General features: G+C 46.6%; 1 protein-coding gene across 1 annotated transcript in view; it reads right to left on the bottom strand.

Moving 5' to 3' along the window:
* Nucleotides 1-16,585, bottom strand: part of CSMD2 (CUB and Sushi multiple domains 2) — a 560,683-nt gene that overhangs the window by 248,400 nt on the left and 295,698 nt on the right. Inside the window, exon 10 of the mRNA XM_034754071.1 lies at nt 9,162-9,283. Within this exon, the coding sequence (XP_034609962.1) occupies nt 9,162-9,283 (122 nt within the window). The remainder of the gene's footprint in view (nt 1-9,161; nt 9,284-16,585) is intronic.

The raw sequence follows: 16,585 nt of genomic DNA, 5'->3' as shown, positions 1-16,585 counted from the left end.
AAAGGATAATACCCTTTTAAGAACAACGGGTATTATATATTATATATATATACACACACACACACACACACACACACACACGCGCGACAGGGTGAATCAACTCTGTACTGGGCCAACGGCGGCTGACCAATCGCTGTGGGCCCAGGAGACCACGCCCCCCCTTACGTCTGCTGTGCATGCTCCAGGTGGAGGGGACAGATAAAAGGAGACGGCCCAGCTCAGTTGGGGCTGCTGAGGAGGAGGAGGAAGAACGTATGCTGCCATCGACTCTCCAAACTACTGAGGGCATGGATCTAGACTATGCTGCAGAGGTCCAGCTGACTGCGGAGACTGGCAGGGATGCCGAGCTGCTGCCACCAGAGGAGATGCCCGAGATAGATTTTATGGTAGGAAGTTAACCAGGGAACGTGTTAGGACTGAGGCTTGAACCCTTAATAGGGAGTTTACTGGCTTCATGGGACCCTGGGTCAGAACCCAGTAGAGTAGGGTGGGCCTGGGTTCCCCTATCCCCCTGAGTTTGCCAGTAGGCGTGGCTGCCGGGGACTCTTGATATAGACTAATTGTTTGCTCTGCCCCACTAGGTCAGAACCCCTAAACTATTATTGTTTGCCCTGGCCAAGAGGCTATAGACTGCTTGTTTGCTCTGCCCTGCCCGAGGGTCTGGAGTTCCTCATTGTGATCCCTTGACTTAGCAGGGAATCTCAAGGACTGTGTGATGGGGTGTATGAACCCTGCACTGGGAAAATGGGGTGATGCCCGTGGGACACACTGAGCCCCCGTGAGACCACGATTCAGGCAAAATGTTCTTTGCTCCTTTCTTATAACTCATCTCTTTAAAATGTGTAAATCTAGGAAATCTAATGAAATTAGACACTGTGGCTATCACATCTTGGGTAGAGCAGAGCCTTCAAAAGCTTTTGGATTCTAAAACAAAGGGATTCACGGTATTTCACGGCGGTTTAGGAACTTATATACATTTTAGTAGGGCTCAGCTCCAATTCCTGATTGCGGCTTACAGTAAATGTTCTTAAAATCCCCAATCTTCATTCTTTTATGTTCAATAAAAAGCTACTAAGATTATCAGCAAGGCTGAAATAGTAACCGATGCAGAATATTATTGAACCATGTAACAATGAAATAATGTGATTAATACAAAGAACACAGGGCTGTAAAATGGCACACATCATTAGTTAAACCAGTCATGCAAGTAAACTGCATTTTAAAGAGTCCGACCCTCATTAAATAGCTAATTACCTTCTAATATACTGTAGACCATAACCTTGTTGCACGAGAACACGATAGCGAATGTAACATTTATTTATGTATCTTTCCCTCACAGTTTATATTGTTTTCCTTTTGGCTGAAGACTGAACATTACTGAATGGGACAAACACCTCAAGACCTCCTGGCACATGCAGAATCACTAATGCGACAAAGCCTAATTTTTAATTCATTGACATGACAGGAAACAATCGGCAAAGTCAAAGAAATGGGCTCAAATATGCCTCATGATTTTAAGGCTTGATCCACTGCAATTTCTGATATGAAGGAGGTCACATCTGGAGAACAAAATTACAATAATAATCCTGTCCATGTAGCATAGCGCCTTTAATGTGCTCATCTCAAAGTGCTTTACAAATATTAATTAAGCCCCATGATATCTGTTTGAGGTCAACAAGTAAATATTGCTATCCAGTAGATACATCGACACAGCAGGGGATGTTTTTACAGCTGGAGGGAAAAAAAAGAGAGGTCAAGGGACTTACTCAAGGCCAAAGAGTGAGCCGGTGGCAGAGTTGAACACAGAAACTCAGGCATTTCAGGGTCAGATGACTAGATACCCAGCTCTTTCAGAGTACAAATATTTTGGCTGGTTTACCACGCCTCAGTTAATCAGAAGCCAGTTTAGCGTTTCAAACCTGTAAGGTGCTGAGCAATCAGAGCAAGCCACATAAACGTGCTTTTATTTTAAGCATGTGCGCAATTCCTGCTTCGCGGCTTGTAACACTAGCTCTAGGAGTCCTTCTCAGAAGAAACATTGACAAATGAGCTCAGTTTTATTTTAAGAACGGGGGAGGCGTTGCCAGCGGGGGGGGGCTCAGAAATGCCAATTTTAATTCAAATCTTGTTTCTCCCCAGACACTCTCTCAGTTTGCTTCTGATTCAACGGGCTACTCACCACTCGAGAAACCAAAGCCTGCAGCCAAGGGGCCAGCACAAAGATGTCAGTCCTCAAAAGAGTCTTTACAGACAGTGGTCTCATGTGGTACATGGGCCTATTGTACACAAAAGTTTTCAACCAACTGCACTGTACCCAGGGTTTCTAAGCACACCTCAGGGCGGATTATGTAACTCAGCGGTCTGGACTCACGCTAGGTATATTTACACGGTTTGGGATGTGATTTTCCCAGCTCATATGCGCATGCCCCACACTAGCTTTCATCTGGCTAGTTCGCTAAAAATGGAAATGGGGATTTAGCACCACCGACTTCAGTGCAGGGTGCACAAGAGAGTACATACCCTGAGCGGGGGGGTGGGGGGGGGGGTCGGGTGGATTTGGCAGCTGGTACTGAGCCTCACGCCGCTGCACCCTCTTAGTGAGCTCTCTAAATGAATGCTAGAATGGGTTTGTACCCTATATCTAGGCTCCACAGAATAACATTTTGACAGATCATCGTGAGGGATGGCAGGTCTAGAATCCAGGTCCTTAAGTCGTCCTCAAACAGCAGCCACTACACAGCCGCTCCCTGGTACCAGCTGGGAGCACGGGCTGGTGGACCTAGCTCACCGGCACCACCACGAAGCTCCCGATTGGAGGAAATGTCCAGTCTCTCCGATTGGCTCAGACGCTCTATTTAAGCCAGAAGGAGGCACAGAAAGTTGTCTGAGTAACTAGATGAATCCCTGGCTCGCTGCTATATTGGACCGTGCCTTCTTGCCTGACCCTGGGGCCATGTTTTGTCCCTGATTCCTGCCTTCCTGTCTATTCCTGGTTCTTGCTTCTACACCCCACCCCGGGCTACTGACCCTGGCTCTAACTCCAGTTCTGATCCCCGGTTCCAGTTAACCACTGCTAGGAGCACTAGGACATGTTCCAATGTACAGCAATGGCATTGATGGGACTTTAAAGCACTTTTTTTATTTCTGTTGATTTAAATTTTCACAGTTGTGAGAAATTGGGATGGGGTCAGATAACTATTTAATGACAAAGCAACAGGGGGTCCTATGGCACCTTTAAGACTAACAGAAGTATTGGGAGCATAAGCTTTTGTGGCTAAGAACCTCACTTCTTCAGATGCAACTTACCCACGAAAGCTTATGCTCCCAATACTTCTGTTAGTCTTAAAGATGCCACAGGACCCTCTGTTGCTTTTTACAGATTCAGAGTAACACGGCTACCCCTCTGATATTTAATGACAGCAGATTTGAGATTTACAAAGTTAAAGCTTTATAACCATTGAAATACAAATTATCAACATCACACGTCAAAATATATAAAGTAACTATCCTTAAATCAAACTCTCAAATTCTCAAGCAACATTTTTCTTACTTTGGCTATTCATGAATTTAGATGTTTTCCCCGCTGGTTTAGCACGCGCCGTGAAATGGACGTTTACCAATGCTGACCAAAAAAACCCTCATCCTTCCAAACCTGCCCTATATCACATACAGAACATCAACCTTGCAAAATGCTACTGCCGCATGTTGGTTGTAAACTATTTAATACCTTGCTTCTTGAGAAGAAAAATAAATTTAAAAAAATGCAGCAGCCCAGCTCTCTCCTTTTCCCAAGCCCAAGGACACTTGAATCTTAAAATATAAACTGGAATAGCCGTATTGAACTCAGTGGATCCACTTGATTTACACCAGCTGAGGATGTTCTGTAAGCCAATGAACTAACCCAGACAGCTTGCTTTAATGGCACTCTGCGTGGGCACAGGGAACTGGCCACACTAGGCAATCTACTTGCTAGATTGGGGCCTTTGTCGTCAGCACATGTATTTTATTCAGTGATCATGCTTTCCTGTTGAATGCAATGATTTGGAGCTGTATACGTGTGTTTTCTCCCTGCCAATGAGATCTCTTCACAGCTTGGGGTTTCTGCAGCCTCAGATTCCTTCAGTAGCAGCAAATGCTAAATGCAATTGATTTGATTTTGCTGTTTGCCATCTTCCTGGGGCGTGTCAAAAGGCAGCCCTCTCCTTGGATCAGCCCCTGGGACCTCGCAGAGCATTCTCTGCCCTTTGAACAGGGAGCAAGACATCATTCTTTGGTCATGAACTGCATCTCAGATTAACATGAACAAGCTAAACTGTTCACACATGACAAGCAGGCACAGCAACGGCTTTTCCGAACACATCAGTGCATTTCAACCAACCCCTTGTGCTGCAAAGAGATGGAGAGATTATTCCCTACCTGGAAATCGTGTCTCTGGGATGAAGCACTCAACAGTCTGAAGTCTTCCCAGAAACCCTTTATTGGCTGATAATTATCCAGTTACTTAGGGGAAAAGATTATGTTTATTTTCCATGGGCTGGTGTAAAATTGATATAGCTGCAGACATCAAGGGAGTTACATCAGTTGAAGATGTGGCCCATAGAGAACAATGTGTATTCTCTACAGGAATTTATTAGTCATTGAAGTCAGTGAAGCTACATCCGCTGAGGATCTGGTCCCATGGATCTGCTGTTAGCTAATCAAGTTTTTTTTTTAATAATTATTATTAAAGTATGTTTAAAAGCTAAGGAAGATACCAACTGGCGAAAGAACAGTGGGGATGGGGGAAGCTGCAGCAGGGTGGGGACAGAGTCTGGGAAGCATGCGATGGGCCATTCCGCCTAGCAATTGTGCATAGCAGAGGGAAACCCATGAAACAGATTGCTGGAGGAGAAGCAGAGAAGTTCATTTACCAGCTTTTTCGTGACTGGTGAAAAAGCAAATGGGAATGTCTGGAGTCTGCACATTCAATCACCCCGGGGAAGTGGCGCAAGGCAGTTCTCTTGTTTAGGATCACTGAAGCAACTGACATGGCCCTAAACACGAATTTTGGTGCCCAAAATCATGCACCCAAGCTCGAAAGTGTTTGCCTATTTGAAAGCCAGTGTAGACAGTGCCAGGCTGACGGCAACTTCCTATCCAAGCCCTGGAACAAAGGGAACTGTTTTCTGTAAATTTGATTTACCAAAATTTCATGTCCATTTTCTTTTTTAAACAAATAAAGATGCAGAAAAATAATGAAGGAAATATGTCGCTTCTCACCTCTTCCCCTGCAATTTCCATTATGGCCCCAAAGTCCTTGTGTCCAAAAACCTACCCCTGAGTGCATGTTATGCAGCTAATGCATAGTGATATTTGCCACTGACACAAGTTATATCTAATCCCTCTGCTGCATCTTGGCAATAGCTTCCAAGCTGCAGTGAAATCTCTTTTAAAGCATTAATGTTCCACTGGAATATCCTCTCTTCAGACTCAGACACCCCAGAGGGCACTTGTGTGTTTCACCTGGCATGCATCGCACAGGGTGCAGCAGGTGCATGGAAGGGCTTGCACACAGGTTTACACTATGTTCACTGAGAAAGCACAACCCTCGGTCCCCTGGAGAAACAAACACTAGCACTAGCTGGTCACTGGTACTGGCAGCTTTTCAACTGTGCCCTTTGCACCTGCTGATCGCCAGCTAAGCTGCTCAGAAGCCAACCATGGCTACACTTTAGATCTTTTCTCCTCATTCACATCACCCCCCTCTATATTCCCATGTCACCAGCTCCAAGCCTGAGATCCCACAAGCTGACAAGTGGCACATAGAAAACAAACCTAACAGTAGATTCAGCTGCCCAAAAATCTTCCTGAAGTGGCAACAATAGTTCATAGGGAAGCTTCAGAGGCTCGTGGGCTCCCAGGTCACAGATAAAATCAGTGCTACACCCAGCAAGGGCGCAGAGCTTCCCATCAGCCCTCATCCTAGCTTCTGCCCTTGCTACAGGGCCACACGGTGTGCAAGACTATCTTTTCCCGACGACAGATAGCTCCCTGCTGATGATAACCTCAGCACTGCTGGGGAAACAGGACACCTCGCCCTTTACCCCAGCCCCACCTGGGACATTCTGCAGCTTCCTCGCCTCCACCTATTTGAAAGGAAACCTCCATCCATTATCCCCCTTGCTTCAGCATCCATAACAGTCCTGACCACTCTCCCCTGATTCGATCTCCCGTCGCTGTGAGCCCTGCCAACACGGTAGAGCAGGTGGGAAGTAGCAGGTTGCACAGTTAGCCTTGAGCCCAATTGAATAGCTCAGCAAGGGGTTCCCAGATTCACTTGCATTGGCCCTGTGAGGGCACGTCACCCTCTGACAGGTTCCCTGCATCCATGTTCATCAACACTGAGTGCACGAGCCCGACTCCTGCTAAAAGGGCTGGCCACATTAAGAAGATCTACAGCAACGTGCCAGGCCATCAACTGGCGTCAATGCACTGATGTCCATGGAGTTCCTCTGATTTACATTGAGGATCCAGCCCCATGTCTCCCATGTGCACAGGGTACAGCGTGGGGACATCATTGATTCAGTTCAGCAGCCAGGGCCTGAATGAGGTCTTTCGATATCAAAATATTACTGAATGATATTTGCAGAGCTTCATATTATCAGTGCTGGCTGTTAGCAGCAGTCAGTTCTGCACTGGCACAGAATCCTGGTTAGGACGGACCTGTCCCTTGCCTGGATAGGCAGACAGGAAAAACACGAATGCAAATCTGATCGCTGGATTTGGGGCTGGGGAGGATTTCCCCCCAACCCCGGTCAGATTAGCAGGGACCTGGGGGAGGGCTAGGTTCACTGGCCGCTGAACTGAATCAAAGATGTCCCCACACTGTACCCCATGTGCACGGGAGACGTGGGACCGGAACATAGACCTGCCCTCAGTCTTTGCTGTTCTCTATTTGTGACACACAACAGTTCAGCCTTCTTTGGTCTAACTGAAGTCATTGGGCTCAATACAGGGGTAACTAGGTGAAATTCTCTGGCCAGCGTTATACAAGAGATCCAATGAGATGATCTAATGGTCCCTACTGGCTTTAAACTCTATGGCATTAATAAATCAGGATAGAAAAATAGAGCAATGCAACTCCTTGAATTTGGGGCCTAGATACCTGCCTGGGACGCCAAAGCAAGATGCTCATTATATGATGTGTTCAGCTAATGAAGCCCTTAAAACAGAATGCATCCTGAACAGGACGATGTAGTTAAAGGCCATAGGGATAATCTCTCTAAAGCTACCCTTTGCCAGGGACGTTTGCTTCTTAACTCTGGAGTTCTGGGATGCGGTTTGTAGATGCACTTTGGCTTGGCACCATCGAAGGGAATGTTCCCTCCAGCACTGCCCTTTGGTATTGTTGCTTCCACAGCTGGGCATGGTTCCATTTCTCTGGGAAAGTCTCTCTCTTTCTTTTTTTTTTTTTTTTTTAGTTTAACCCTTACCATACCACATTGTTTTTTTTCCACCATGTCTGTTGCGCTAATACCTTCTGCTGATCCTCTGTTTACATCACATCCATAGATTCTGAGGCCAAGAGAGAGCATTATGATAAACTAGTCTAACCTAGGTGACCTGATCAGCTTAGGCCATAGAATATCATCCAGTGGCACAATGCCCAAATACAATGCCCATTCAGCAGCACAGACGGTATCGGGCAGCTGGACACCTCTCGTACATTCACCAGAAGGATAGGTGCACAGTGCACTTCCTTTGGACACGCTTAGTATATTTAGCAGCATTGGTGTTCGCGTCCTTGCTTAAAAGCACTTGGAAATATCAGTTGCAATCACATGGTTAGACATGGCTCCTTCTACGTCCCTTTTGTTTTATTATCAGTAAAGCCAAAGGCTTAGGAATTAATGACAGCATTTTTGTTTCCCCGAAATCTGTTTTTAAATCTTCAGTTGATAAAAAAGTTAATTCACAAGACATTTACTATGGAATCAATTAAACAAAAACAAAAACAAAAAACATAACATACTCCATACTTTGCCCCAAACAGTTCTCAACTGGGGTGGATTATTCTTACGTTTAAGATTATTTCAAAAGCCCTCTTGCAACCTCGTTGCATCCGACGAAGTGGGTATTCACCCACGAAAGCTCATGCTCCAATACGTCTGTTAGTCTAGAAGGTGCCATAGGACTCTTTGCTGCTTTTACAGATCCAGACTAACACGGCTACCCCTCTGAAACTCTTGCAACTTGTTCACACTTGTCAAGTGACCAAACTGATCAACCAGCAAAAGCTGCCACAAGTGGGCGTGATGAGGGATAAGGGGAAAATGCAGGGGAAAATCAGCCAGGGAAGGTTTTGGAGAACTTGGGGGGAAAGAAAGAAAAAGGAAAAAAGACTGAGAAAGAAACACCTGACTGAGAGAGACCTGAATTTTCTTCTTTGGGAATTGAGGGCTTTAGCAGTATGTTCTAGTGTGTTTAACAGAACCTCCTAAAGTTCTGGGAACTCTCCACAATTCTCCAGTACCTTGTGGACCCAAAGCAAGGCCAAAGCATTATAGCCTGGAACTCTCTGTGTTATCAAGCATCGCTAGTTTGGGTGCAAAGGCAGCAATCTAAAACTCTCCCCCAGCACAGGCCAAGTGGGGAATGGCAGAGAAAACTCAATGTTTTCTTTCCCAGCTCCAAACCCCAAAGCACAGGAAGGACTGGCCAGTATCAGCAGTGGAGAGAGCCAGTTCCTCCTCCTCTCTGGCTCGCCTTCTGCCCTTTAGACTGTAAATCCCAGTTGGCCGCGGGCCAGGTATCAGTCAAGAACAGTGAACATCAGCATTCGCGGCACGGACGTTCCATGCCCTAACTGAAAGCCAGTTTTAATGAAATGCTTTGCTAAGCTGTCTGGCATTTCAGCACCATTCACATCGAGATATCAAAAAGGCTTTGATTAAAAATAATTACATTGACTTTTAATTACATCCTTTAAAGAAAGATGTTTTAAACGGGAGGTACGTGACGTGTCACAGCCTCCCTAAGTAGTTGAGACACACGTGGTAGGTGGAAACAACAGCACCAAAAACCTGAGCAGCTTTGTAAGAAAGTGAGAAAGATGAACGGTGACTTAAAAAAAAAAAAAGCGAATAAAGATACTAACATGGCAACATCTCTCGGAGACCTACCTTGGCTGGATTGAGGGCGGTGATCACCCACACGCAGTAGGCGTTGTTATCATACTGTACGGGGTAGTTGGGAGAGGTGATCACTCCGCTGGGGCCTCGGAGATATGCATCACACATCCTGGCTGTGAAGAAGAAAATAAGACCGTGTCTGGGGGAGGTTCATCAGCCCTGGGATGTACATTTGGCTCCTTATTTCGGGAGGGGAAGGAGTGCTTGCATAAAATCAGGAGGGAAATAAATCGCTTCACATTGTCTTTAGCAGGTAGGGGCTGTTGCATCCCTTGTAGTACAGAAGACACAGGACTCGGCTGTGATGAATAGAAAGGGGATTAGGGCTGCTGAACAGAGACCGACCCTGTGGCTCAGACGGATTTAACAGAGCCTGGGCTACACCTAAGGCCACCGCACAGGGGTTTCTCTAAGCCCTGGTTCACGAAGGGCACTGCAGCCCACGCTGCAGAATCCAACTGGGAAGCCCTGCTTCTTTCCAACAGGCAGGCCCCGATTTCCTTTCCCCATGCTCCTTTTGACAGCCTGAGCAAAAGCCAACACAGCAAACGGTTAATGAGGAGAGGCTGAGTTAAGTCCGATTTCTCCACAGGCTGGGGAAGAGTGCAGCTGGCAGCTCTGCTTAGCATCTTAACAACAGCTTAAGTGAAGCAGAGATGGGAAAGTGCATAAGGGTAACAGAAAGGAAAAGGCCCGGGGAGTCTTTTTGTCAGAATTATCCCCCAACTCCCGCTCCACTGGCAACTGTGAAATGCAGAGTCCTGGCTCTGTATCGGCGTTTGCTACCGAGCTGAATGTCAGGGGGGCCTGGCCCACAAACATCAGATCCGGGAGTTGTACCTTCCCGATGTTTGAAGGAGCTGCGTGTGTACGTGCATGTGCCTGCGTTCAGATCCAAGGTTCTGCTCTGGGTCCATCGCTAGACAGAACAAATACAGCTCCACAGAGCTGTTGATTAAGGGCTATGCCATATGAAAAACACAAACAAACACACACACCCTTCCTGAGTTAACCAGTTGCCCTTTCAGTACAGCTACCCAGAGTCTAAGCCCAGAGCAACCAACTCTGGGCCAAATTTACTGGAAATGGTGGTGTTAAAGGGTGTAATTTATAATCCGAGGGCCAGAAAACTGGGGGATGCAGCAAGTGAAATAACCATGAAGCGGTGTAAAGTAAAGCAGGTCCCTCCTACTTCACCTGATCGGTTTCATTTCACACTGACATATATTTGGGGGCATTCTACTTCCCGATCCAAGTCTCACCCCCTCCTTTCTTCCCTATGGCTCCCCCGGTCAGTGATTTCACACTGCGATGCTGCATCCTGCCACTGACAGGGACAAATGGAACTCCTGTTAACGGGACGGGTTCACAACAGGGCTTCTCTCTTATTCCAAACGAGCCCCACCGAGGTCAGTCTCCTGATGGGATTGCTGTATCTTGTTAACGTGAGATCCATGGGCACCCTTGGTACTCGCCTTACCGGAGGCTGCTCCCTTGTGACTGGTAAGTGGCAACGAGGAGGGAAACATCTTTGGGTGGAAGCACTGGTAGACTGGACCCAATCGGCAGGCTCAATGGCTGTGGCCAATGAAGTTGGAAGGGATCATGCTGTTTGCTGTCAGCACGAAGGCATCAGCAGTAGGGGGCACCATTTAAATAGCGGAGAAGACAGTAAATAGTTATGCAAAGATATGGTGATGAGGTCCAAAGTGGTTGCTCTCTGAGCCCACTGAAGTCAATGGGAGTCTTTCCATTGACTGCAATAGGGTTCGGATCAAGCCCCGAGTAACTCCAATGGTTTCACTAGCCACGGGTAGGTTCCGTTTGCTCATACACACGGGCAAAACATAGGAAATTTCACACGGGCCTTTGAACTTCATAGGCAGCATGGATGAAATGGAGTAGAACTGAAGAGTCACTTGTAGAGGAGCTGAGAAGATCCATCTACATATTTATCTGGCCCCACCACCAGTGTATCTGAGCACCTCACAATCTTTAATGGATTTATCCTCACAACACCCCTCTGAAGCAAGGAAGTGGTGTTATCCCCATGGTACAGATGGGAAATGAGTCACAGAGAGGCTATGTGACTTGTTAAAGGCTACACAGGGGGTCTGTGGCAGAACAGGGAATTAAACCTAGGTCTCTCAAGTCACAGGCTAGTGGCCTACCAGCTGGACAATCAGGAGTTAGATACAAAGTAGCCTCCCATTACAGAATGACCTTTGCATTTCAAAGGAATTTGTCATTTAAAAACTAAAAATATAAAAACAGCAACAATGCTAAAAATGGTTTGGAACCAGAATAAGAAGCAACAAACCAAAACAAAACCATATAAAAAAAAACTGAGGGTAGGAATGAAAAAAAATTAAGTTGATTCACAGAGTCGTAATAACACAGGCAAATCCTTTCTTATCTCAAACGAGAGGACGCTATAAATTTCCTTTAGAGTGTCGAATATTTATGCCAAATATCCTCTTACACTGATTCAATTTATTCTATACTTGTTTCAAAGAATCAGGTGGTATTCTAAAGCCTTGCAAAAATCTGCAGAGGAAATTAAAAGTGGGGGGAAAAGCAGAACTGAAGAAATAACAATTCATGACTTTAAGGGCTTCAGAGGGATTTAATTAAAAGTATTACAAGTTGTTCATTATTAGCATTACAAACATCACAATTATACATGCTGGTTAAAAAGAAAACGTAACCAAAACAACCAAGACCTAGATGGGCATCCGTATATGTTGTCCTTTTAAGTAAAACTCCGTTCACACATTTCGCGGTGCTGGGTCACGGGGACATCCATATTTTGCCAGTTGCTGGCTAGTTGCTCATTTCCTAGTGAAAGCCATAATGTGCAGGATTACTGGGCTTTAACACGCTTTTGTTTACCAGATGCTGGGAGGGGAAGACAAGGGCGGATCACTCCAACTTTCCTGTTCTGTACGCTCTCCCTGAAGCTCTGGCACTGGCCACTATCGGAGACAGGATACGGGACTAGATAGACCATTGGTCTGACCCAGTATGACTGTTTTGTTCTAAAGGCCCTGCGTACACTAAAACTACAGGCTTGTCCACTCAACCTTTTAGCACATAACAGCAAGCCAGGGTATAACTCTATTGCACTCTACTGGCCGAGCATTAACCAGCTATATGGACCCTGCTATCATGCATTAAGAGCTCTGCACTTTGACTTCATAGCATCTCTATCTCTTCTTCCATTTCAGGTTACAGACAGCTCTGCTAAGGGTAGGTAGATTGGGTTTTCTGTATTTCGTTAAGGGTAGGGAAGTGGGGAGCAGCTGATGCCGTGAACGTTGTTCAGGTTGTGGTTGGAAAAGATTTATCAAACAAAGCATTTGCACTGTTCCCCAAGAGATGGATCAGGCTCTGGGTTCATTGAGTCTCCCCTGGAAGTTCAGGTAAGAATGCCTTGACACCAGCTCTCATGCACTTTGTTCTGGGCTTTGTGATCTGCATTGGTCCAACTATCCCAGCCGGTCATGTCTCGGTTGAAGCTGTAATATAGAAGGGCTTGCAATCTGAACCATATTAAGCAGGGCCTGGGTGAAGCCCAGTTATTGTGGGAGAACTGGATGGGAATTGAGGGAGACCGACATAAAGGTGAAAAATCAGCACTGTGGTGAAAAACCTCTTCTCTGTCCTTTGTGGCAGGAGATCAGCACAAAGTTTATGAACCTCTTAACATCCCACTGAATCCTTCAGGTAGGATTCAGATGGAACTCAAGTGACATGCAGGCTTTGTGCTGGTCCCTCTTCAGAGGTGTGAAAATTCAGTGTTTCCAACTTTCAAGAATTTATCACGGGTTTCCTGAAATAAAAGGCCCAGCTGCTAGGATGAAGAGATTGCATGAAAACCTCAGCTTTCATTGAAGAAAAAAAAAAAGTGTCTAGCTTTTATGATTGCAGAGAAAAGAATGAAAACATGACCCCAGTGCACCCTAAAGTCTCAGAAAGCAAATAAAAAGAGCCCAACTAAAAAAAAATACTGGGGGTCAGACTTATTTTTGAATGCTTGAGGTTGACAACACTGTGAAATTCACCTCCAGTGATCAAGAATCCTTAGTGCACACACACTCTCTCTCTCTAGCCCACCCTGGGGTGTGAGTGTCCACAAAATATATGCCCATGCAGACAGAGCTGTTAACAATGGCTGAGCTAGAATCGTCATGGCCCCACTGGACTATTCTGTGACCCTAAGCTACCTGCAGGTTTGGTCTCTGCACTTTGATCTGACCAGCCCCCTCCTACTTTTCTATCAGAGCCCAGTCCCTGGTGCAGGTCTTTCAGCAGCTTTTGAACACGCATCCCGTGTCCCAAAGCGCCACAGAACAGACGGTTATGAAGGCCAAGAGCTAGCACCGCTTCGGGCAGCTCAGAGGAGCTGTCCCTGTAGGCCAGCCCCAATGCCCTAGTGCCGCTGCATGCTGAGCGAAGCAGTGGAAACAGTTCTTTTCACCACAGAGCGGCCTCTCAACACAGCCCCCATCCACGCACCTCTGCTGAATGTGTCTCCTGGTGGTTTGAATCTAGAAAGTGGATACTTACAAAGGAGTTTACGTACATAAAGGGAATAATAACTGGGTAGAGGTTATGCGTCTTGCTGAAGCATCCCCAGGCACAACACAATAGTCAATTTTTTGCTGATAGTTAGACAATGGAGTACTTATGAGCATTGCTGGGAAAATACTGCTCATCAGAGACCTGCCGTTCAATCAAATATCCTAAAACAATAACACATATTAGAGGCATTCACTTCCATGCAGGGGAAGAAACAACAATGGAGACTACTACTTAAAAATACAAACAGCCTCATGTTCCGTTGCCTCTGTTTGGCACGAATGCTCTGTGGGGCTGATCACAGAAGGACAACGAGCTGGTTCATTAGCATATATGGCATTGCTAATTTCAGGAGAGTCTTTATTACTAAGATCCATTTTTCCCCAGGGTCATTGTTCTATTGTTGAAAATAAGTCCGAATCATGAAGTTAAGACTCTGATCCAAATCCTAACTTCCCCAGCGTGTGGACATTTTCCAGTCGCACCTGTTAGGGTATGTGTACATTGCAGCTGGAGGTGCAGACATACCTGCCCTAGCTCTCATTAAGTGAGCATGCTGAAAGAGGTAGCGTAGCTGTGGCTGCATGGGTGATGGAATGGGCTAACCACCCCATTCCAGAGCAGCTACACTGCTGTTTTTAATGCGCTAGCTTAATCAGAGCTAGTGGAGGTACGTCTCTTCAAGCTGGAATTTACGCCTTTAACTCCAGCATAGACATACCCTGTGACAGGGTTGGGACTCACCACCCAGCGCCTCCTGCTGGTTGTCTCTGGGAATTAGCTCAGTCCAGTGGAGTGCCCTCTCCTGGTGGTGTCCCACCCGGTGTCTCGCCCTTGATTGGCGTCTGAGCCCACGTCGCTCACCAGCTCACAGTGTCCTCTTCAGGACCACTGCCCTCCGGAAGTGCTCCTTTGTCCATCCACACCCCCTTCCTGTCAGGGATCTGGTGTAGTCTGTAATGGCCATTCCCCACACCGATGACTGGGTGCACTGCAAGGGGGGAAGGGAGGGACCCAGGCCCGCCCTCTACTCTGGGTCCCGGCCCAGGGACCCTCTGGCGGCAGCCTCGCTGTCCTCCTCCTCTCCCCTCGTCTGTCCACTTCCCTGGGCCGCTTCCCCTACAGCCCCTTGCACCTGCTAGGCCCTTCCCTTCAGGGCCTGCAGCCGGGCAGGCTACGGGTTAGAGCTCCCTGAGCCTGGCCAGCACTGCGCTGTCCATGGTGCTAGTCTCCCAGCTCTGGAGACTGACCTTCCCCTGTCTAAGGTCTGGAACAGACTGACTCTCCTCTCCCGGAGCAGCCTTTTTATAGGGCTGAGCCCGGCCCTGATTGGCTGTCTCCAATCTGGGCCCCGATTGACTCCCAACAAGCCCTCCTCTAATTGGCTGCCCGTCTGTGCAGGCGCATCAGAACTGCCAAACTGGACCTGAACAATGGTCTACCTAGCTCAATATTCTGTTTCCAATAGTGTCTAGTAACAGATACTATCTCTGAGACATAGGCCTAGTCGACACCTAGAAGTTTTATCAATATAACTATTTCAGTTAGTGGGGTGATTTTTTCAAATTTAGTTTTATACCAACAAAAGCCTTAATGAGGACTCAGTTCTAATGGTTTAAAAGTGCTTATACCGATATCACGTACTCCCCTTCTGATACAGGATTTAACTATACTGGTGTAAGTATTTGTAAACCGATATAACTGTTCTCACACCGTGTGTGTGCGCGTGCGCGCGCATGTGTGGTTGTACTACTTGAATTATACCAGTATAACTACGGTATAATTTAAATGTGTAGGCAGGTCCAGAGTAATGAAAAATTATGGAATAGACTCATAGACGTTAAGGTCAGAAGGAACCATTATGATCATCTAGTCTGACCTCCTGCACACTGCAGGCCACAGAATCTCACCCACCCACTCCTGTAACAAACCCCTAACCTATGTCTGAGCTATTGAAGTCCTCAAATCGTGGTTTAAAGACCGCAAGGTGCAGAGAATCCTCCAGCAAATGACCCGTGCCCCACGCTGCAGAGGAAGGTGAAAAACCTCCAGGGCCTCTGCCAATCTGCCCTGGGGGAAAATTCCTTCCCGACCCCAAATATGGCGATCAGCTAAACCCTGAGCATGTGGGCAAGACTCACCAGCCAGAACCGCGAGAGAAGTACACGAAGTCGATGGGGGAGCCTGCCTGCCGCGTGTGGACCCGCGGTAAGTACCCTGTAGTTCGAACTAAGATACTTCGACTTCAGCTACATTATTCACGTAGCTGAAGTTGCGTATCTTAGTTCAAACTGGGGGGGTTAGTGTGGACCAGCCCTTAGTGCGAAAGGGGGGCAATTCTGTAGCCTATGAGCATTAAACAGCCTTCAAAGATACTACAGCACGGTCCATTACTTTCGAAATGGCAAGTGTAAAGGGCAGTGTGGAGAGAGCTATCAGTTATGGAAGGAAAGAGCCTCAGGGTCAGAAGCTGGTGGTTCAGACAAAATACCGGACATTCTGGTTGGGATGAAAGTCAAGTCAAGTCATCATTTATTAACTGTTCGGAAGCTACTAAAGACAGCAAATAGACAAGCCATTCTCATGTCCTTCCAGGCATAGCGATCATTTAAGATCTAAACTATCGGGTTGACTTTACTTGGAATTTATTTATTTATTTAACCGTTCTCTATAATAATATAATATAATAATATATGGAGATATACCTATCTCATAGAACAGGAAAGGACCCTGAAAGGTCATTGAGTCCAGCCCCCTGCCTTCACTAGCAGGACCAAGGACTGATTTTGCCCCAGCTCCCTAAGTGGACCCCTCAAGGATTGAACTCACATCCC

This window comes from Trachemys scripta, chromosome 20 (genome assembly GCF_013100865.1).
Source record: "Trachemys scripta elegans isolate TJP31775 chromosome 20, CAS_Tse_1.0, whole genome shotgun sequence".
Taxonomy (NCBI): domain Eukaryota; kingdom Metazoa; phylum Chordata; order Testudines; family Emydidae; genus Trachemys; species Trachemys scripta.
This window is presented reverse-complemented; position numbering and strand designations above follow the sequence as displayed.